This window comes from Anser anser (assembly GCF_964211835.1).
Source record: "Anser anser genome assembly, chromosome: 13".
Lineage (NCBI taxonomy): Eukaryota > Metazoa > Chordata > Aves > Anseriformes > Anatidae > Anser > Anser anser.
In genome coordinates this window covers 6,586,436-6,604,782 of record NC_139734.1, presented here as the reverse complement: position 1 = coordinate 6,604,782, position 18,347 = coordinate 6,586,436, and the positions used below count along the sequence as shown (strand labels likewise).

General features: G+C 47.1%; 1 protein-coding gene across 24 annotated transcripts in view; it reads right to left on the bottom strand.

The window, feature by feature from the left end:
• NEXMIF (neurite extension and migration factor) overlaps nt 1-18,347 on the bottom strand; it is a 139,388-nt gene that overhangs the window by 20,084 nt on the left and 100,957 nt on the right. For 2 of the 24 annotated variants that reach the window (XM_083797695.1, XM_083797678.1), the window contains exon 1: nt 6,443-7,904. The exons of 21 other annotated variants lie outside the window; for them this stretch is intronic. In XM_083797695.1, coding sequence (XP_083653821.1) covers nt 6,443-6,642 — 200 coding nt within the window. In that variant the 5' untranslated portion in view covers nt 6,643-7,904. Of the gene's footprint in view, nt 1-6,442; nt 7,905-17,840; nt 17,982-18,347 lie in introns of those variants that run through there. One more of the 24 variants, XM_083797684.1, reaches the window with a different exon arrangement.

Sequence of the window (18,347 nt, the reverse complement as noted above, 5' to 3'; positions counted from 1 at the left end):
GGGGAAAATGGGAACCTCGTGGGCCAAAAAAAGGTCCAAGTAGGACTGAGGAAACCAGAAGGACTGAAAACACGGGAGAAGCAAGGAGAATGTGAGCCCAAAAGCAAACGGGGAGGAACAAGGGCAATGGAAAGCCAAGCGAGGCTGGGTTCATTGTCTGGGTGAGGAGGAAGGCGTTAGACCTGAATGTATGTGAAAGAGAAGAAGCCAGACGTCCTGTGCCACGGCACAGGCACGTGTTTTAGGACTGATTTGCTCTGTAGGTCCATGAAGGTCACAAATCAGCTGGGCTTCTTATCTTCTAGCCGACCTGCTTCCAGTAAACAGGAAATCAAAACACCGATGCTCAGTAAAAGCACAGCTCTACCCTGTGCTGCCCCATGCTGCTCTACAACATCTATACAAAGATTTTTTTCGGAAGGATCTAAGAGCAAACTGGTAAGAAATTGTTACAGCAGGCTGGCAAGAACAGGATGAGAGGGAGCAGCGCACTAATGAGGCTTACCAAACAAATCTTAAAACCACAGACCACCACCAGCAGTAAACCACAAAGCAAAACAAGAGCCAAAATAGAGGAACGGAGGACTGAGGCCCTTTAAAAAGCATCCCCTACCTCAGCTGCCTGCATTTTTCAGCCTGCATGAGAGGTAAAACCCTGGCTCAGACAGAACCGGGACACAAAGACCGAGCTACGTGTGCGAATCCACAGCATGCAGGATTTACTGTAGGCAGTAAAATTAGGAGGGCACTTAACAAACTACGTGCCATTTATAAAAATAAAGCTTGAGATACCGTACTCTGTCCTGACATGCAGGAAAGTCTCAAACTGAACGGGAAAATGCAGATGCTGTAATAGAAATTTTTCTTTGTGGAGCTGAAGAAACCTCTGCCTGCGGGACCATGGGCAGCAGGATGACAGGCAGACTGCAACACTGCGTTATGCCTTTCCTCCTTAAAAGCAACAGTATTCCAAACGTGTAGCTTTCGCTCAGTCGCTGGCTATAAAGTTAAGATAAATCAGAAATGTTAAGGGCCTGCGTTTCTGAGAAAATTAGGCTGGAATGATTAAAAACTCCAATCTGCAAAGGCTGAAAATTCAGTGAGATACGTGGGTGTTAACCTTACAAAAACACAAGGACCTCTCCAAAGCTAATTATGTATCAGGCTAGTCTAAAATAACAAAAGACATTAAAGAATAGTTCAGGATGGAGATTTCTTGATGGGCAGAATTGCTTCATTTAAATAAACTTATTACCAAAATTCTCTTTCTACTGCAGTATTTACGTATAGGTCTACAAGACAGTATCTTAAAAGCTTCGCAAACCCTTCCTGTGAACCTAATCAGGAAATATGAGAGACCAAGGTCAAGTACATTAATATTACAAGAAGCTTTCTAAGAATGGGGATGCTTCACAGTTCCTTGCACACTGGATATTATCGAATAACTCAGCTGAAGAATGGTGTGTAAAATTTTGTTTAAAGATATGGATTAATGCAGAGCCAGAATAGCATGAGGAAATGGATTTCACAGAGGTACGCCGAAGAAAAGGCTCAGGCCTAAACTTTATGATTCCCTCTTAAGATCCCCTATTAGAAATAGTTTCTTCTCATCACTGTTAACCACCAGGTTTAAGAAAAAGAAGAGAGAAAAAATTATTTTTTTCCTGCATGAATTTGTAATGCATGGAAGTTTGGACTAAAGAGGGCAATTAAGCCTGCTGGTGTTGGAGGAGGATATGAAAACTCATCAGGATATTTGCAGTAACCCTAGTGGGGTAAACATTTCTCTTTTCTAATATCTCCAAATTAGAAATTTTATAGTGAAAAAGAAATCTTGGAAAAGCTCGTTTGTCTCTTATTAGCAATTAACATATATGGACTCAGGATAAAAAGTGCTAATTTCTAAAATACACAGAATTTTCATAAAAGCACGGGTAGAAAGAGCAAACAACGGAGCGCCTGGATTAGACACGGGAAGAAATGAAGCCGGGGTGTCGGGAGGAAGGGCTCCTTCACCCCACCTTTCATATACACGCCCGTTAATGCTGCCTTAGTGTTCTGCAAATGGCACAAGGCCCTTTTCTGCAAGACAGTTGTGCCCAGACGTGCTGGGCAGAAGCACTCACAGCACAACCCAGGCTCCAGGGCACAGTTTCCTTACCATGGACATGTGATGGGCAGCATCAAATACAAACAAGTCTGCTACAGACCTGGAGAATCTGGGTAAGCCAGGCTGCTAGGAAAGAGGCAGGGGTGAGCGCAGCCCCCAAACGGCGCTCTGTTCCTCATTTACCTGCAGCCCCTCGGCCATTAAAGTTCCTAGCCAGAGCTCTTGGATATTCAGCAACAACTTGAAGTTTTATAAGGATTTTTCCTTTTTATATACATATAAATGACCGCATTGATAGCAGATGGCCTCTTCCATATGATTTCCTTTTTAAACTTCCAGCTCTGTGCCATTCCTGCATGCTTCCTGTGCTGGGAAAGGGAAGCCTGTGCTTTTAGCTCTGGAGCACGAAGCTGGGGTTACTCCTGCTGGTTTGCTCTTGCTTTCAAATCACGCACGCGCACACAAAAATGAGTAAGATAGGGGAAGATGGGCACCAGGAAAACCACAAGCCTGAGCAGACAGGTTAGCTGCTCTGTCCTGCTCCTGCCACCTCGGAGCTTTGGGTCCCCCAGACAAGGCAAATCCTGACGTGACTTACAGCAGCCACGCCACGACCACTGACTTGAGCATGTTGTCACTGCAGAGTGAGAGGTTTCACCTAGCTGGCACGGCTGGACCGCCACGTTTTACAGGTAAAATAGCTTCAAAGTCTCATCCTGTGATGTGCCTCTGAAGGAGCTGATGCTTCTGACTAAAAAGGGAATGGGGGTAGGTAGGAAAAGCAAATGATCAAAACACTTATCACACAGTGAAAAGAATTTATCAGGCCTGATAAGGTGTCTGAATTGATGATGATTATAAGATACCATCCATTTTTAGCTAATAATTCAGAAAAAGGATGAATTATTTGAGGAATAATATGTGATCATTTATTTAAAGACTTATTATAATGTATATGTTCTAGGAAGCAGAGTTAAGGTTGTACGAAGACTTTAACGCTTGCATTTCCAGAGTGCTGTATGTTTAACCAAATGCAGAGATTTAATAGCCCTGTATTTGGCTCTAAAACCAAGTGGCTGGTTTAGTTTATAGGGCTCCTGCATTTATAAAACAGCAAGTAATTTTACAAGGCTGTTTTATACACATTCTACTTTTCCTCCACTTCTCTGTTCATGTTTAATAAATCTCCCAACATCTGCCTTTGAGAACTGGCTCATTTATTTAAAATTCCCAAACAATCCCATCCACGACTCCGCATGCCTTAGCGGCTCACCCAATTAGCCCAAAGTGTCAATTAAATATAAAGATACCTCTCTTAATTTTCACTCGGAAAGGTTTTGGGTTCAGCCAAACATTAAGGGCGATTTCTGAAGGTGAAATCCTGCCTTCGGAGAGGCTGCAGCTCCTAAGATATCGGTCCAAACCTCCATCTGTATCCAGGTAACAATCTGGAATGCTGATATTTAAGAGGAGAACTATCTGGACAGCTGCCCCAACTCCCTGGGAAGCAATGTTTAGTTAAAGTCTTGGATATCACTGAAAGAAGATGTGGAGATGTCACACTGTGGCTGAGGCATTTTTTCAAGTGTTGAATTATTCACCCGTGAATCTCAGATGTGAAATCCAAATGCTCCAGTACTGCCCTGGCTTTAGACAATGTCTAATTCCTTTCTGTGTCACGGCAGGGTCCCTTCATCAGCCTTCTTTCATCTCTAATCACAGTGAGGTCATGGATTATTACTCATATTCACTGCTCAGCTCAGAATCACCGAGCCCGGGACTCCGCCGTGCTTGCATCCCCAGCCTGCCGCCCATCAGCTTCCCTTCCGTCCAGCGTTTTGGAAGTGGGAAATCACCAACTTTCCCTGCTCTTTCTCCGCGAAAGCGTAGCAGGAAGAAAGATCATAAACAAAGGCATTTATCAGCTTTTGCTGGAGGTGTTGCTCTGCATATCGAGCTGCAATTGTTTCATTAGGAGGACCTCGGTTATGTCTGCAACGTTAACGAGTCTCGGAGAACAGAGGAAAAAAATCCTACAGGCAACACCACAGAGAAGATAAATAGGTAAACATCCCGTGCCTGACATTAGTTAATGCATCACAGCTTTATTCACTTAAGGCAGCCATGAAATCAATTCTTCAGTAAAAATAAAAAACTTCGTACCCAAATCTGTGCTCGCAGTATCGGTGAGGCAAGAAGCAATGTAACGGGAGGAAACGCGTGTCTGTGCGCTGAGCTTGAGGTCTGCCCATTTGTCTTTGCCTCATGCAAAGCCCTCCTAAGTACTTTGTTTTCCACAAATCAGGACTTTTTTCATTTTTCCTCAAAAGCAAATGCTTTGTCTTTGTTCAACTTTCTCATGAGTCACCACGGATGTATTCCCAGCCTCTTGAGGACACTGCTGCGATTTTGAAAGTATCCTGGGCAAATCAGTAGCGGTGATAGGAAACCTCAGGAACTACTAAAAATAAAACACCCTTCTCTTTGAAACTGCTAAAAAACCCCACCCATGTTTGAAACTGGTCAAAATCCCACCCTCTTTCTAGATAAACTTCCGAGCCTCCCACCATGTAGAATGAGACCGAGACAAAGTCAAACCCAAGCAGCAAGCAGCCTGTTGAAGCGTAAACCCAAAGTTTCACCGATTCCGCCAGAAAACCAAGCCCAGACCCTGGTCAGCGCATCACCTGTGACAAGAGTGGGTCTGTGGGGCCTTCCTGCAGATTCTGGCCCAGCAAACGCTTGCTGGGATGGGGATGCTCTGCAGTGCTGAGCCTCCAGGCCGTGCAGCCCAGTATTTGGCCGAGAAGCTGGTGTTTTTTGCACAAGCACCACACGCTGCACCTTGAGGTGCTCCCCTGGGAGCTCCTTGCTGATGGCCCTGTGATTATCACCCCTCCATCACTTGTTGGTGCTGTCCCAGACCTCAACCACGTACAAAGATGAAAGGAGAACCACACCAACAGGAGTGCCTGGTGAAACTCTGGCCAAGGAGCAGCACACCTCAATTTCCAAGAGAAGGATGCAAGCACTGGACAGCTGGACGTACCCGTGGGTACCCAGTGCTACCTGGACCAAATTCTCCATTCACCCAGTAACAAAACTCTGACATTCATCACAGAGCCCTACAAAGAGCAACAAGAGGGAAACACAAAGGAAAACGGAGCCTGCAGGCTCTGCTTTGGCAGCAGAAGCATAGTCAGGGAGGTGCAGTGTCGTTGTGGTGCTGCATGGTGCCGCCGCTGCCCCAAGGAGCTCACAGCCACAGTCAACGGTGCCAGCGCTTCTGGGTGCATCCGTCCCTCATGGGGCTGCCAGAGGATGGCCACGAACACGGTGGGTTTTCCCACCACGCGAGTTATGGCAGGCTCTTTTGCCTGAAATTCACCCAGAATCGAGGTTCTCCAAGGGATCTAACAAAATCCAGACAATACCCTGATTTTTTTTCTTATTCCCTTTTAGGCTTATGTTCTTATTCCCCAGTCTGCGCTAAAGGATGCACAAGGGGATCTTGGGGATCCTGCACTTCGTACAACCAACTTGAATCCCATTTCAGATTTTCCAAACTGTTTAGAGCCTTCTGGACAGCAGCCATCATTTATGTGGGGGCTTTCATCTATTTCAAGCTGAAATTGATTGGCAATTTTGAAGAACGCACAGCAAATTGCTGCTCTAATCACAGCAACTCGAGCCACGCAACTATGTTAAAATAGCATTAGTGCTGAGCCAGAAGCCGAGGACGGCAAGGAATTGCTGAGTTAAGGTTTCCTGCACGGGGTCCTTCATCTTGTCCACCTGTATCTGGATGCTGCAGCCTCCGTGGCTTTTTCCTGGTGGTGTTTTGAGATTCCAGATGGCTGCTCACCAACCCAGCAGTAACACTGCTTGGTATTTCAGTGGCAGTTTGTGGCTCCTAAGCACTGGGGTAGGCTTTCAGAGGGCTGGCTTGCTCAGAGAGCTGGGTGCTGACTTCCCCAGACTGCAGGCACCTGTGGGTGCTACCTGCTGCCAACACGTGGCGCTTACCGGTACAGATCTGCAACCCTGTGGTTTGTAAATGCCAGCGTCAACTGCACCTGGAAAAGACTACTCAGACAGCTGAAAAATAACACATCCCTCCAAGGAAACACTGACAGATGCAGAATAAGGAGAAGATTTTGAATTCCTCTTATGCCAAATCCTTTTAGCAGAGATACAGACAGGGAAACAGCGGGGAAGCCGGTGATCTGCTCCCAGCGCGCGGGTGCCAGTGCCTGCTCTGCCTCCCTCTGGGCACTGCAGCTCCCAAGTCCAGGAGCCCTGGGGAGCGCCACCTTTGGCCATGTCACCTACCAGGCGGCAAGGACAGGGCGTGCTTCCAGCCCGTGATCTCCTCGGGGGTGCAACCACAGCATCTGTTCCGTTGCGGAGACGTGCAGCTGAAGCATACAGCCTACAGCATGCTCTGGAAAGCGCTTTCTTCTCCGTGCGTTGTTTTTCAGCTCAAGAGTTAAGATTAAAAAAAGAAAGGAAAAAAAGAAGCAGAGTTTCATCCGGATAAAGCAAACCAGACTCCAAGCAGGGGCAGTGAACACCCCGCTTTGGTGCCTTGGTGCAGCACGTGGTGCCCCACAGGTAGAGGGGCACGATGCCGGGAAGGGGCTGTGCAGGATCAGGCCGGCCACGTGGAACAGACACAGGCAAATGCAGAAAGGTTTCAGCAGGAGGTGTGGATCCCAAACCTCCAGGTGGGAAAGTGTGCCTCCCGTGCCCCGGTGAGCGTCCCCATTACTGACCGCCCTCGCCAGCAGATGGGAAGGGAACAATTCCCTCACCACCAGCTGACAAACACAAAGGTGGTAGGGAAGGGAAAATTGCCCAGCTCTCCCCTTCCGTGCATTTCACTTACACCGGTGAAATATCCTCTACAATGGATTAAATCAAAGTCCATCGCCAAGTTCAAGAACACGTTTAATGCAGATCTATTCATTTCAAGGAGGGTCTGCACAATAGATAGCTTTCCCCTTCAAAAATTATTCAAACCTGCACGCTTCCTTTTCATTCTTCTGTATCTTAACATTTAAAAGAGAAATACAGCATATTTGTAACTGGAGAAACGTTGTACAAATCATAGCCTGCTGTAAAAAGTGTATTTCACAAAGACTTTACATGGTACAGGGACAAGGACCACTTGTTGATAAATTACTTTCACTCAGAGAGTGGAAAGACATATTTGTGTGCACTATAAGTGGTGCTATTGTGGAGCAATTTGATGGAAGTCCAGTAAAACAAGGTGTGCACGTTTCATTTAACCTCATCTAAATCAAATTAATGGCCAGGGACGGCGTCTGTGGACAAAGCGGAGTGCTGTGCGTGCATGCAACAAAGCGTGCCTGCTGAGCTGAGAAACATCTCTGCCAAATCATCCCCTTCCTGCTGCCCTCGCCCCTTCGGGACCCACCTGTAATAACAAGGAAACGAGCAGCTTCATGGTGCAGCTTCAATGCCCCGTGAGTTTTGGATGAGGGATGCAGCACAAACCCTGTGGCTCCCCATCCCTGCGAGGTGTCAGGGTGACCTGCACAAAGCCAGCTCCAGAAAGACAAGAGTGTGTGCTACCAGAAAGCTTTGCTCCTCGCTGCCTTTGCTAGTGTGACTAGAAAAGAGGAATAACCGTGCCTGAAAATGCTGCCTCCCCCCCCCCAGAACGAGGCTGTTAATTCTGCAGATTCAGACCGCTGGAAATTAGTGACAAACTCTGGATCTCAAAGATAACGGGCCAGCTAAAAATGACCTGGGATTTCATTATGGCTAATAACTGCTGGGAAAAAAACAAAAAACAAAAAACAAAAACTCCCAAATGTGCATTACGAATTCAGTCTGTAGCAACTCCTTCAAAGGTATCTTGGTGAAAGCAAATGATGCGCAGGCACTTTGACGTGCAGCAAATAAATCGAGCCTGCCTCCGGGAGCAGGCACCCAGGGGCTGCAGCCCTCTGTGCACCAAAGCTGGGACCCACCAGATCTGCTCCTGGCTGCAGCCACGATGTGTGAGCTGAGCAGGCTGCTGCACTGAGGAAAACCACAGCAGGGACAAAGCTGGCACGGTGGCGGCCTGTGGAAGAAACTTAACAGCACTGCAGAAATTAAGTGGTCCTCGGGCTGTGCCCACAGCTCTCGTTTAAGGAAAAGATGTTAGCACAACATCCTGAAGTCACTTAGAGGATTCCTGTCCATTACCATGGAGAGATGATGCTGTGAATGATGCAGCAGGCAGAGCCTGATTTTTCACCCTGGATCTTAAAAATGGGGATTGGCATGTCGAAGTATATCCAAGGAGCGGGGGAAAGGCTGCTTTCACAGCAGGACGAGGCCTGCAGCAATTTAAAGTGATGGCTTTTGGCATGCCACGTTTGAGAGGTTAATGGAGAAGGTATTGGATGGCTTGTCTCTCAGCCTGTTTGTTAAACCTACATGATGTCCTGGTGCACGCTAAAAATCTCTGAGCAGGAACTGATAAATGGGCTGCAGCGAGCTTAGGGCTGCGGAGCTGAAAGCAGCCCCAAAGAGATGTGAGATGTTTCAGAAGAGCCAATTTACCCCGGCGAGGTGGGAGCTGGCAGCGGCTGGATGAGAGCAGGGCTGCGGGGACCGGGCAGCCCTGCACACAGGGACGTGCGGAGCAGCGAAGGGCTTGGGTTGTGGTGTCCGGGTTTGTCTGCAAGTCTGACAGCATTTCCAAACACTGCTTGGGCTGCCCGAGAAAACAGCTGTTCCGTCGGCAGGCAGAGCGTGACTCTGCACCCCAGAAGCGACAGCCAGGTTTGAGATGCTTTCATAGGATTTTATAGGATAGCAGGCTTAGGGTTTAGGGTTCAGGATCAGCCCTACCTGAAAAGCACACCAGTCTTCAGACAGGAGTGGCTTACTGCAGCAACAACTAATAGCTATGGAAAAGATGCAATTAAACCACTTGGTGATTACTCTATCAAACGTTTTCACTGCTGTTTGGGAACAACTTTCTGGAAACGACAGAGCACCCTGATGTGCAGTGGGTTCAGGAAGCTGTAGAGGCTTCAGAAAGCTGTAGAGCCCAGGAGGTTGCACTGACACTGGGGCTGCAAACCCTGTCCCACGGGAAGATCCTTGTGGACCTCGGGGTGGGCTCAGAAGGATGTCTGAGCGACAGAGCCTCGCGTGTAGTTACAGGGCTTCAGTCGAGCAGTGCTTTTTGCAGACAGACACACACACACAAAAAAAACAAACAACCAAAGCAAGCACAGAAACACAGCTCGGGGTAGAAGAGACCTCTGAGGTTCACGCTGACTGACGGCATCTCCAAAACCTGAGAATATAAAACATTCCCTCGGCTTTTTCTTTGGCTTGGGTCAAGGAAATACCCGGCCATGCCGAACTTGCTCTCCCACCCTTTCCACACGTAAAGCTGAGCCCTGGTGAGGTTTATTTCTGAAGGGGCGAGCAGCCTGGTGCCGTGTCTGCCTGCCAGGTGAGCTGAGGGCCGTCCAGAAATGAAACCACCTTATCCCAAAGCAAACAATGCATGTTTTGCTGTACAGTCACCTTGCCTATTACACACCGTGCATGTTTCCAAACGCGGTTGTCACCGCTGGTATGCCTCCACCCTGCTGAAGGGCGTTTGTCCTCCTTTCTTGCAGCGAGTTGTATTTTCTCTCAATAGCAACCAGATCTCTGGGTTGAATTGGCCCCACTGGGTCAGGTCACTGCTGTAACTCCCCTGCCGACCAGCACACGCTTCTTTTCCAGCTTGCTGTTAGATTTTCCTGGCATTGATTTGCTAATATTTCATTAATACGTCCCTGATATGTGTTCTTTGTATAGCTTGGCAAAAAATGACATCGTTACTCTCACTCTTTAGATCTGATTGTGTGCGGGAGGTGAAGTGCCACTGAATTTATGCTAAGATTTTAAAGGATGCTATCAATTTGAAACTCACAAAGTACTTCAATTTTTTTCACCTCAGTTAACAATCTAGCAGCACTGCAGAAGTGAAGGATTTCAAATGATCTAAATTTAGTGCTTCCAGCTCCCCCAGTACCATCATCTCTGACTGTCTGGTGTTTTTCCCAGTGCTTGAGCTCCTGGAGTCAGCGATGACATGACAGCATCACCTACAACACAACTATGTGCCCAGACTACCAGACTGCAGAGAAGCACTTGAAAATCTGACCCAGGTATGAGCTAGAGGCTCAAAGAACAAAATCACGTAACAGGAATACAGATTTTTTTTTCCTTTTTTAAAAAAATGGCATGATTTAAGCCAGTCTTGCAACTTCTGAACACGTGGAGATTAGCCATGCTACTTCTCTTTTACCTCTTATCCAGCCTGGTCATATTTCACCCCGAGCTCATCCTACTGCAGTCGGCTGCTCCAGCTCCTGTTCTGCTTTGCCTCTGTGAAGCCACCACTGCGTCAAATGATGCTGACTGCTCAGGACACAAAGCTACAGGGCACTGTATTATTCCCCCTTTTTACAACGCTCAAATAAAAAAAAAAAAGTTTTTAGATGGCCTATGAGATTAGACAGAATAGTATGCAAATAAAGAGTTGTACGTGGTATCAACTCACTATGCAAAGGTCCCTGTTACATGCACATGCTTTTCCTCATGCTACAAGCTGAAGAAAAACAGGAGTGCAACATTTTTTTTGGAAGTCATAGATTCTTGAAAACCCTATAACGTGTAGACACGTATCACCCATAAAAATATTCCAGTGCAAGTTAAAATCTATCTTTTAAGAACACAGCTCTAAAACACTTCAATGGATGGAAACCATTTTTGGTTTTCAATTTTTTTCTTAAATTGCATCTGGGCTGACAGCTTGAACACTGAGCTGCAGCCTGTGAGACAGAAATACCAACTCAATCCCAACAGTAGTGCTGCTACCAGTTGCTATAATGATCTTAATCAAAGCGTATTGTGATAAAAAAGGACTCTGGTTTGACTGCCTCTGGCATATCCTAGCTATCCTAGTGTCCAGATTTCACGTTATTGCAGGGAACCTGCCTAAAAGGTATTCCAAGAACTGAAGTGACAGCTTTTCCAAGGTGCTAATGGTGTTTCACATGGTGGAAGAGAACAGCCCCCAGCCGGATCCTTGCCAGCACCCTCCCTGCTGCCGCGCATGGTACCCATGGACCCCCAGCGGGCCCCAGCCCCGTGATGCTCAGAGCTGCATGGGGACAGGCACAAATTATCCCTGCTGTGAAAAAGTTATGCTCCAGTTCATGGCAAAATGCGACAGGTGCTGCAACACAGGCGGGGGAATGTGAGGAGGAGGAGAGTAACGCGAACGGGAACAAGAGCCTGGATAGACGAGCCACGCACAGGGAGATGCTCTATTTAAGCACTACACCAGCTCCAAGTTAAGCAAACAAGTCGATGAAACAAATAATGCATTCCTGCCTCCCACCTGCTGATAGATACCATGGCAGAAATGGGTCACGTAAGTTCAGGTAATGACAGCACGTCAGGAAATAAATACTATTTGTGCCACACACGGCCCTGCACAGCTGCCTGTCGGCGAGATGTGTGCCGCTGGAGCAGGCGGGCTGCATCCATGGGCATGGTTTAACCACACTGAAAGGCATCCCCTCTGTCAGACCACAGAGGAAGGGGGTGGTTTACAGCCAGAAAACCACATCTTGTGTGCATCAGGTGCTACAACACAAAATTGGTGCACCTGAGAAGCACTGGGCATGTGGGACACGCACCTAGTGCAGGCAGCACTTCATCCTGACAAGACTCAAAGGATGATGCTAGTAATACCTTTAAACGCCTGAATTTATGTATACATATACATAAAGTATGTAAAGGGGAAAAGAGAAAACCAAAAGCAGCAGGATCAGTCCAGTAAGAGAGAGTGGGCGAGGCCTCCAGGCCTTGGGGCCTGCAGGCCTCACAGCTGAGGTGAGGGCCAGGCGGACGCACGCAGCGTCCCAGGTCCAGGGGCACCGAACTGTTCCTCCTCACAAGGAACCAACTCTTTGTCAAAGCGTTTTGGCTCCACGATGGCATTTCTAGTGTCCTGCTGTACAGTCAGCTACAAAAAACAGGAGAAATGACAGAAATGCAGCTCCCTTCATGCTATCTCTAAGCACTGATTAACTACCGTGGTTTAGATGATAACAACATCCCTGCAGCTCCCGTGCAGGGCCAGGCAGAAAGGTGTTTTGTGGGCAACTCTCAGAGACGGCTGGGGGATTACAGAACAGCTGCAGCCCTCCGCGAGCTCTCCTCCCTGCTCAGGCCACAAACTCGTCATCCTCTCCTGATTTGCAAGGCAGGCTACCACCGTGTCTGAAGTTGACACCTTTTTCACTGTATTTACCAAGGAATCTAACATACAACGTACCGCTCCTTGAGCATGCTTTGGCTAAGACAACCCTAAAGATCACTGGTTGCAGTACCACTTGAAACAAAGCAGTAACACTTTAATCTTTTATTTGTAGTCTAAGGAAAACACCTTTGCTGGACAAACATCCCTACTCGTGGCGTTCAACACTTGGAGGGGTTCAGCAAACCTGCAGCCGCCACCCAAACCATCGCACATCTGCCCTGATGTGAGCCCAGAGAAACTCTGCTGACTGCAGAATAACAGCCCGCTCTGGTGAAAAGCCCTTTATGATCGTGTTTGAGTATCTTACATAAGATTGCTATAAATTGGTACCAAAAAAAAAAAAAAAAGGCAAGTAATTATGCTACTGCCTTGTAAGCTTTGATTCTGTGCTGTTTGGGCACAATCTCAGGATTTATTGTTAGACTTAGGAGGCTAATGCAGAGAACAGCAAAGGCTTGGAGATGGGGTGGTCTACCTTTCAAGCCCCCATGTAAAAAGCAGATTTCCTTAGAATTTCACAGCCTCACAGACACGACTAGAGAGAGGCAGGAGACATTTCTGCCCTTTCCTGGCAGCTTATGTATTATTCCTTAAAAAAAAATTAGAAAAGGAGAAGAAACGAAAAACTTTCAGAGAAATATGGAGCCTTTATTCCCTTGTGTTGTTTAAACCTTTTTTCATGGCACCACACAATGAGCTTTCTTCAGGAAGTAGAACAGTAGCTTTTCCTAAGACCACAGCGAAGCAGTTACAGCTTCAGTGCTTTGAGAAGGTGCTGGGTAAAAAAGAAAAAAAGGAGAAGAAGAAACCAAAAGAGAGAGAGAGAATGAATGAGGATACAATAGGGAACATGAATTGCTGAGGGAAAGGGAAAAAAAAAAAAAAAAGGAATCAAGTGTAGGTATAATTGCAAAGCACCAGCACACTTCTGGCACTGGGGAAAAAGGAATTGTAGATGATTCAGGAGTATGACAAAGAATCCCTTCAACAAGTTGTCTTTTATCACAACTTTGCTGCTATACAGCTACACTGCAACAGGGAGAAATTGCATCATGTCAACAGCAAGTTTATAGAGATAAACTGACTCTGAAGACAGTGGAAATATGCTGGCAGTTACTTTGTGTTTTGCTTATCGCGCTGCAATAAATTTACCGAGAGCAGCATAAACAGGATATTTGAAACAAAAATACGCTGTGCTCTGAAAAGCCAGCTCCATCACAGCCTCTGCTGCTGCCCGTCCACATCGCAGCCCCGTGGGCCCCAGAGAAACCTTCACACAGCACCTGCCCCAGCAAAACAGAAGCTTTGCCCTACCGAAGGCTAAAAACCAAAAGAGTGGGGAGCTCAGGAGCAAGGAGCTCCTCAACGCCGTGGCGGTGCTATGTTCTTGACAGGCTTTTCCTGCATCCTTCTGTAGGATCCTGCGCCCTCCCCACTCCTCGCCCCTCTGCTCCATCCCAGGGAATGGCTTCTGGTTTAAATGCAAATAGTGAGCACGCAGTCATCGGATCTTTTTTTAAATTCCGAAAGCTGAGACTTCTAAGTTTATCTCAGAAGGACACTGGAAAGATGAATAGAGAGAAATTATGCAGAGAAAGAGAAAATATTCAAAGAGTAGAATTATGTATGCATAATTGCCTGGCTCCCTGGGGTGCATGGGCGAGTACACCAAGTCACTTTGTGAAATCATTCCCCACAACTCCTGTATCCTAATTATAGTGCTGTAAGTGGGGAGAAGCTAATTTTTCAACAGTCCTGATGGGGTAACTGGAAGAACCAAGAGGATGCTGTTAACCCCTTGTCTACTGCAGGTCTGCAAGCAGACGAGCAAACACAGAGGAAAGAAATGAGGTGCCAGTGAGCCACGGTGTCTTCTCCTGGTTGGTTTGAAGGCGTCCTGTGTTGGGGACAGAGACAGGAACCAAGCAAAGGCTTCCAGCAGCCAGCATGGGGAGATGAAGGGCAGAGGAGAAGAAACAGGTCTGAATAGAAACACACCACCAGACAGCACCTCTACCTGGACTTCGAAGAAGTCTGGGGGCAGTGCCATGGTGCCTTCCCTCTGTACAGCATGCACAGAAGCAAACGCTTCACAAGCCCTAAATATGTCTGTAAAAGAACCACTTTATCCAGCCAGAAAGCGCAGTCACACCTGTGTGGCACAGTGGCACGTAGCTTGGTGCCATACGATCATTTAGGGCAGTGAGCGCTCCATCCAGCTCTCCCCAAGGCCAGCCTGCACATAGGGATGTGTTTCCAGTGCTGACCTGCTAACCCAAAGCCCTGGCAGGTTGAATGTGCATCCAACAGCTCGACACCCAGCCACACGTGGCAGGGGGACGAGCCTTACCCCAACGCGCTGTGAGCTGAGTGCCATGGGATGGGTGCCAATCACCACGCTTAAGGCTCATTTGACTAGAAAGCTCTCAAAGCTACATATTTTGGACAAACTCTTCAGCCCTACCTCTTCCCCAGGAAGAGTCAGGAGTCCTGGCAGGACAGCCCTGCCCCAGCCCGTGCCTGGGGCTTTAGCGAGGGCAGAAATCAGCCACGAGCCATCATTTATGCTTACCAAGCTCAACAGGTTTAAGCTGACTAAAAACACTTCCAGAAGTTCCTGAATTCTCCAATTTTGACTAAAACCGTCACTACTATTTTGACCAAATTCCCTTTAAATTTCTTATGGTTGTTCTCATTTACTAAAAATCCTTTAAAAGGCTCCAGTACATATTAGTTTTCCTTATCAAAATAGATGCAGGTGAGCAATAGCAAAAAGAAAAAAAAAAAAAAGGCAAGCCTATCCATTTACCCATGTTGAGCAGGTCAATACTGTTTTTCCTCAGCCAGCCCTGACACAACACCAATAAAAACCAGCATTTTATAGACATTCACGGGATTTAAGAGCAGAAGGGACCACCAGCTCACTTAAGAGGACCTCCTACAATAATAGGCAATTAAATTTTGCCCAGTCACCTCCTCATTGAGGCCAATTATTTGTTCTGAGGATAATTTCCAGAAAGACATGCTTGACTTCAAGCATTGATCTCAGCACGTGAAGAACTCTTAGCTCAGTCTTACAAGTGATGAACTCTCTGCCAAGCCCATATTAATATCTAACCCTTAAGTTCCAAAAACTAAATATTTGAGTTAAATTGAATATATTTTTTGGCCAAAGTAATAGACACAATTTTACTACTTAATCCTCTCACACTGTCTCACGCTTCCTCAAATTACAGCCGTCTGAACTGTGATCTGAGCTCTCCTGTGCTTAACAAACTAATTAGGCCAAGGGTGGCCCAACTTCCCAACTTCCTAAAACCGCTGTCTGGCCAGGAGCCACAGGAGGAGTGCCAGGTGGGGTGCAAGGGGACGGAGAGGAACGAGGAGCAGAAGCGGGTCCCACCTGGGTGACTTGGCCCCAGAGGCCTGTATTGTAAGGCAGGGTGACGAATAACTATGTTGGACTGAAGAAAACACAGAATCTGTACAGACCGAAAGAGATTTTTATTCCCTTGCCTATTTTCTGTTTTGGAAATAGAGAATTCTGTTCAGTCTGAAAAAGTCACGTCACTCGCAGGCCCTCATTAGACATGTGGAGGACCAGGCCGCAGTGGCACTTCTGGGGGACAGAGGTGACGGTCACGGACTCCTTTACATGAACCAAGGGGCTTGGACCCCCCTTGCCCTCTTTCAGAAGAAGGCCCTAAGCACCAAAAGACCAGGGGATCCTGGAGCTGTTGCACTTAGCAGAAGGAAATGTGCATTGAAACAAACACAAGTGCTCTTCCTTCCAGGCCAACGTCCTCCAGTCATGTGGAAAGTCCTCGTTTCTGGACCAAAGACCATTTAAGCACTCAGTGCAAAGCGAACAGGTTTTAAGAGGAAAACCGGAGGAAGAGCCTCAAAACCCTGCTCTTCAGGGCACTGCCGCCAGCTGAGGTGACTGTGGTTTGTAACCTTACTTTGGGTGATGGTGGGAGTCCTGCTGTCTGCACAAATGCACTTCTCTTGTCCTTGGGAAAGGAGAGGAAAGAGAAATCCTAGGCTAATAGCATTTAAAAATCAGATGCAAAGAAAAAATTAAGGATAAGAAGTAGGTCTGGCACCACAACATGCTAACAGGAGCGCCTCACCTCTAGCTCCGATCTGGACCCAGAGCAGAAGCGAACCAAGAATTTCCTGACAGATGGTTTATTGCTGAGTGTTTCCGAGCCTGCCATAAACATCAGCAGCACGATAGCCTCCTGCTCGATGGCACAACAGAAATGACAGCACCTGAGCAGAGACAAACTGCTGTCTGCACTTAAAGGTGGTCCTGTCTGAACAAAGATTTGCAAATAAATCTGTACCAATTGAGTTAACCTCTTTGGGTGAGCTTCAGGGTTGTCAGTGTAAGACCCATCAACCACGCTAACTTTGTATTTCTATTATTTGTCAAATGCCCCAAAGTGTTCCCAAACTAAGAACACGTACAGATGTCATGATGATGTAATCTAAATTCAGTTTGATACAGCATCATTGCAGGTTGGACTGGGCAGCAAGGCTACAAGGGTGAGGTCACAGCCTTACGCTGTAATGTTGAGCATGTCTACCTCTTGTAGACAAAACTGGGGAAGAGCTTAAGGAGGATCTGTAGGTTTGGAAGACATTCCTGCAGGATTCTGCTTAAACCACTTTCAGTATAACATAGGAATAGGTGTGCAAATGTCGGAAAGACACAGCCAGGGTATTCACCAGGACACGCATCACTGGGCGATGGAAAATGAACGGGTGCAGAGGCTGGGACTGCAGGAACATCGGGCAGCCAGGAGGGATCTGGGCACTGCAGTGAGCACCGCAGTAATACCACTGCAGTGCACTGCAAAAAGAGCCACATTAAAAAATAAAAGCCCTAAAAGATCAAATTCCCTTTGCCAGCTGGCTAAGAGGGTGTCAGGGGACGGAGGACAAACCCTCTCTGTTTGCTTAGCTGGGTCCTGGCACCTCCAGCAGACAGAGATGGGGCCACACCACGGAGGGGAGGCTCCGAGATGGGACAACCTGCGAAGCACGATCCCAGCAAGTCTCACCCAGAGTCAGCCCCTCGGCAATAAGCAGAGACCAGGCGCAGAGGAGGAGAGCACGTGTGTTACTCTTCAACCCTTGGAGCTTCAATTAGGCGTGGATGATATTCTGACAAGATCGATGAATCCTGATATAGCAGCACTCAAGATAAATGTCGCTTCAGAAGGGCTCTTGTGTTGGTATTTGGAGTGAAGAGGAGTTTGGGGGGTGGGGGGAAGGATGGGAAACAAAGGAACATCAACAACCGTTGGAAGCGCTATGCCACCTTTTGTACAATCAAATGTTTCTCAGGGTGATACTTAGAACTACCTGCAAAATTACTTGCTTTTTCCGTATCTTCTTTCCGAAGCACAGCACTTGCAAAGGCTTTTTTCACATCCACGCAGAGGATGCATACGAAGAAAGTCCCTGTGTAACTTGCTCCAGTGTGCTGCTGAGGCTGGGCAGCCCTGGGGCGAGAGATATCCATATATAACAGCATCCATCAGACACCTGCTTCCCATAACCACGTAGTTTTTAATTTCTGTATTGACTTTAGTTAAAAAAAAGAAAAAAAAAAAAAAAGAAGAAATTGAGAATCTTTGCCATCCTGCCTGGTAAAAATCAGCAAAAGCTCCCAGCTCTGGCTGGCACTACAGACGTTACCACAAAGGGGAGGGAATGTTTATAAAACGTTTTTAAACAATTCAATTTTAAAGCAATTTATGTGCAGTGGCACCAGGCATTCTTGACTGTAGAAAACAGACAGCAGGCTGGATCAATTGCAGGGTGGAGGTGGGTGCAGGAAAGCAGGAGCAGCAGACTGTGGCATTGAGG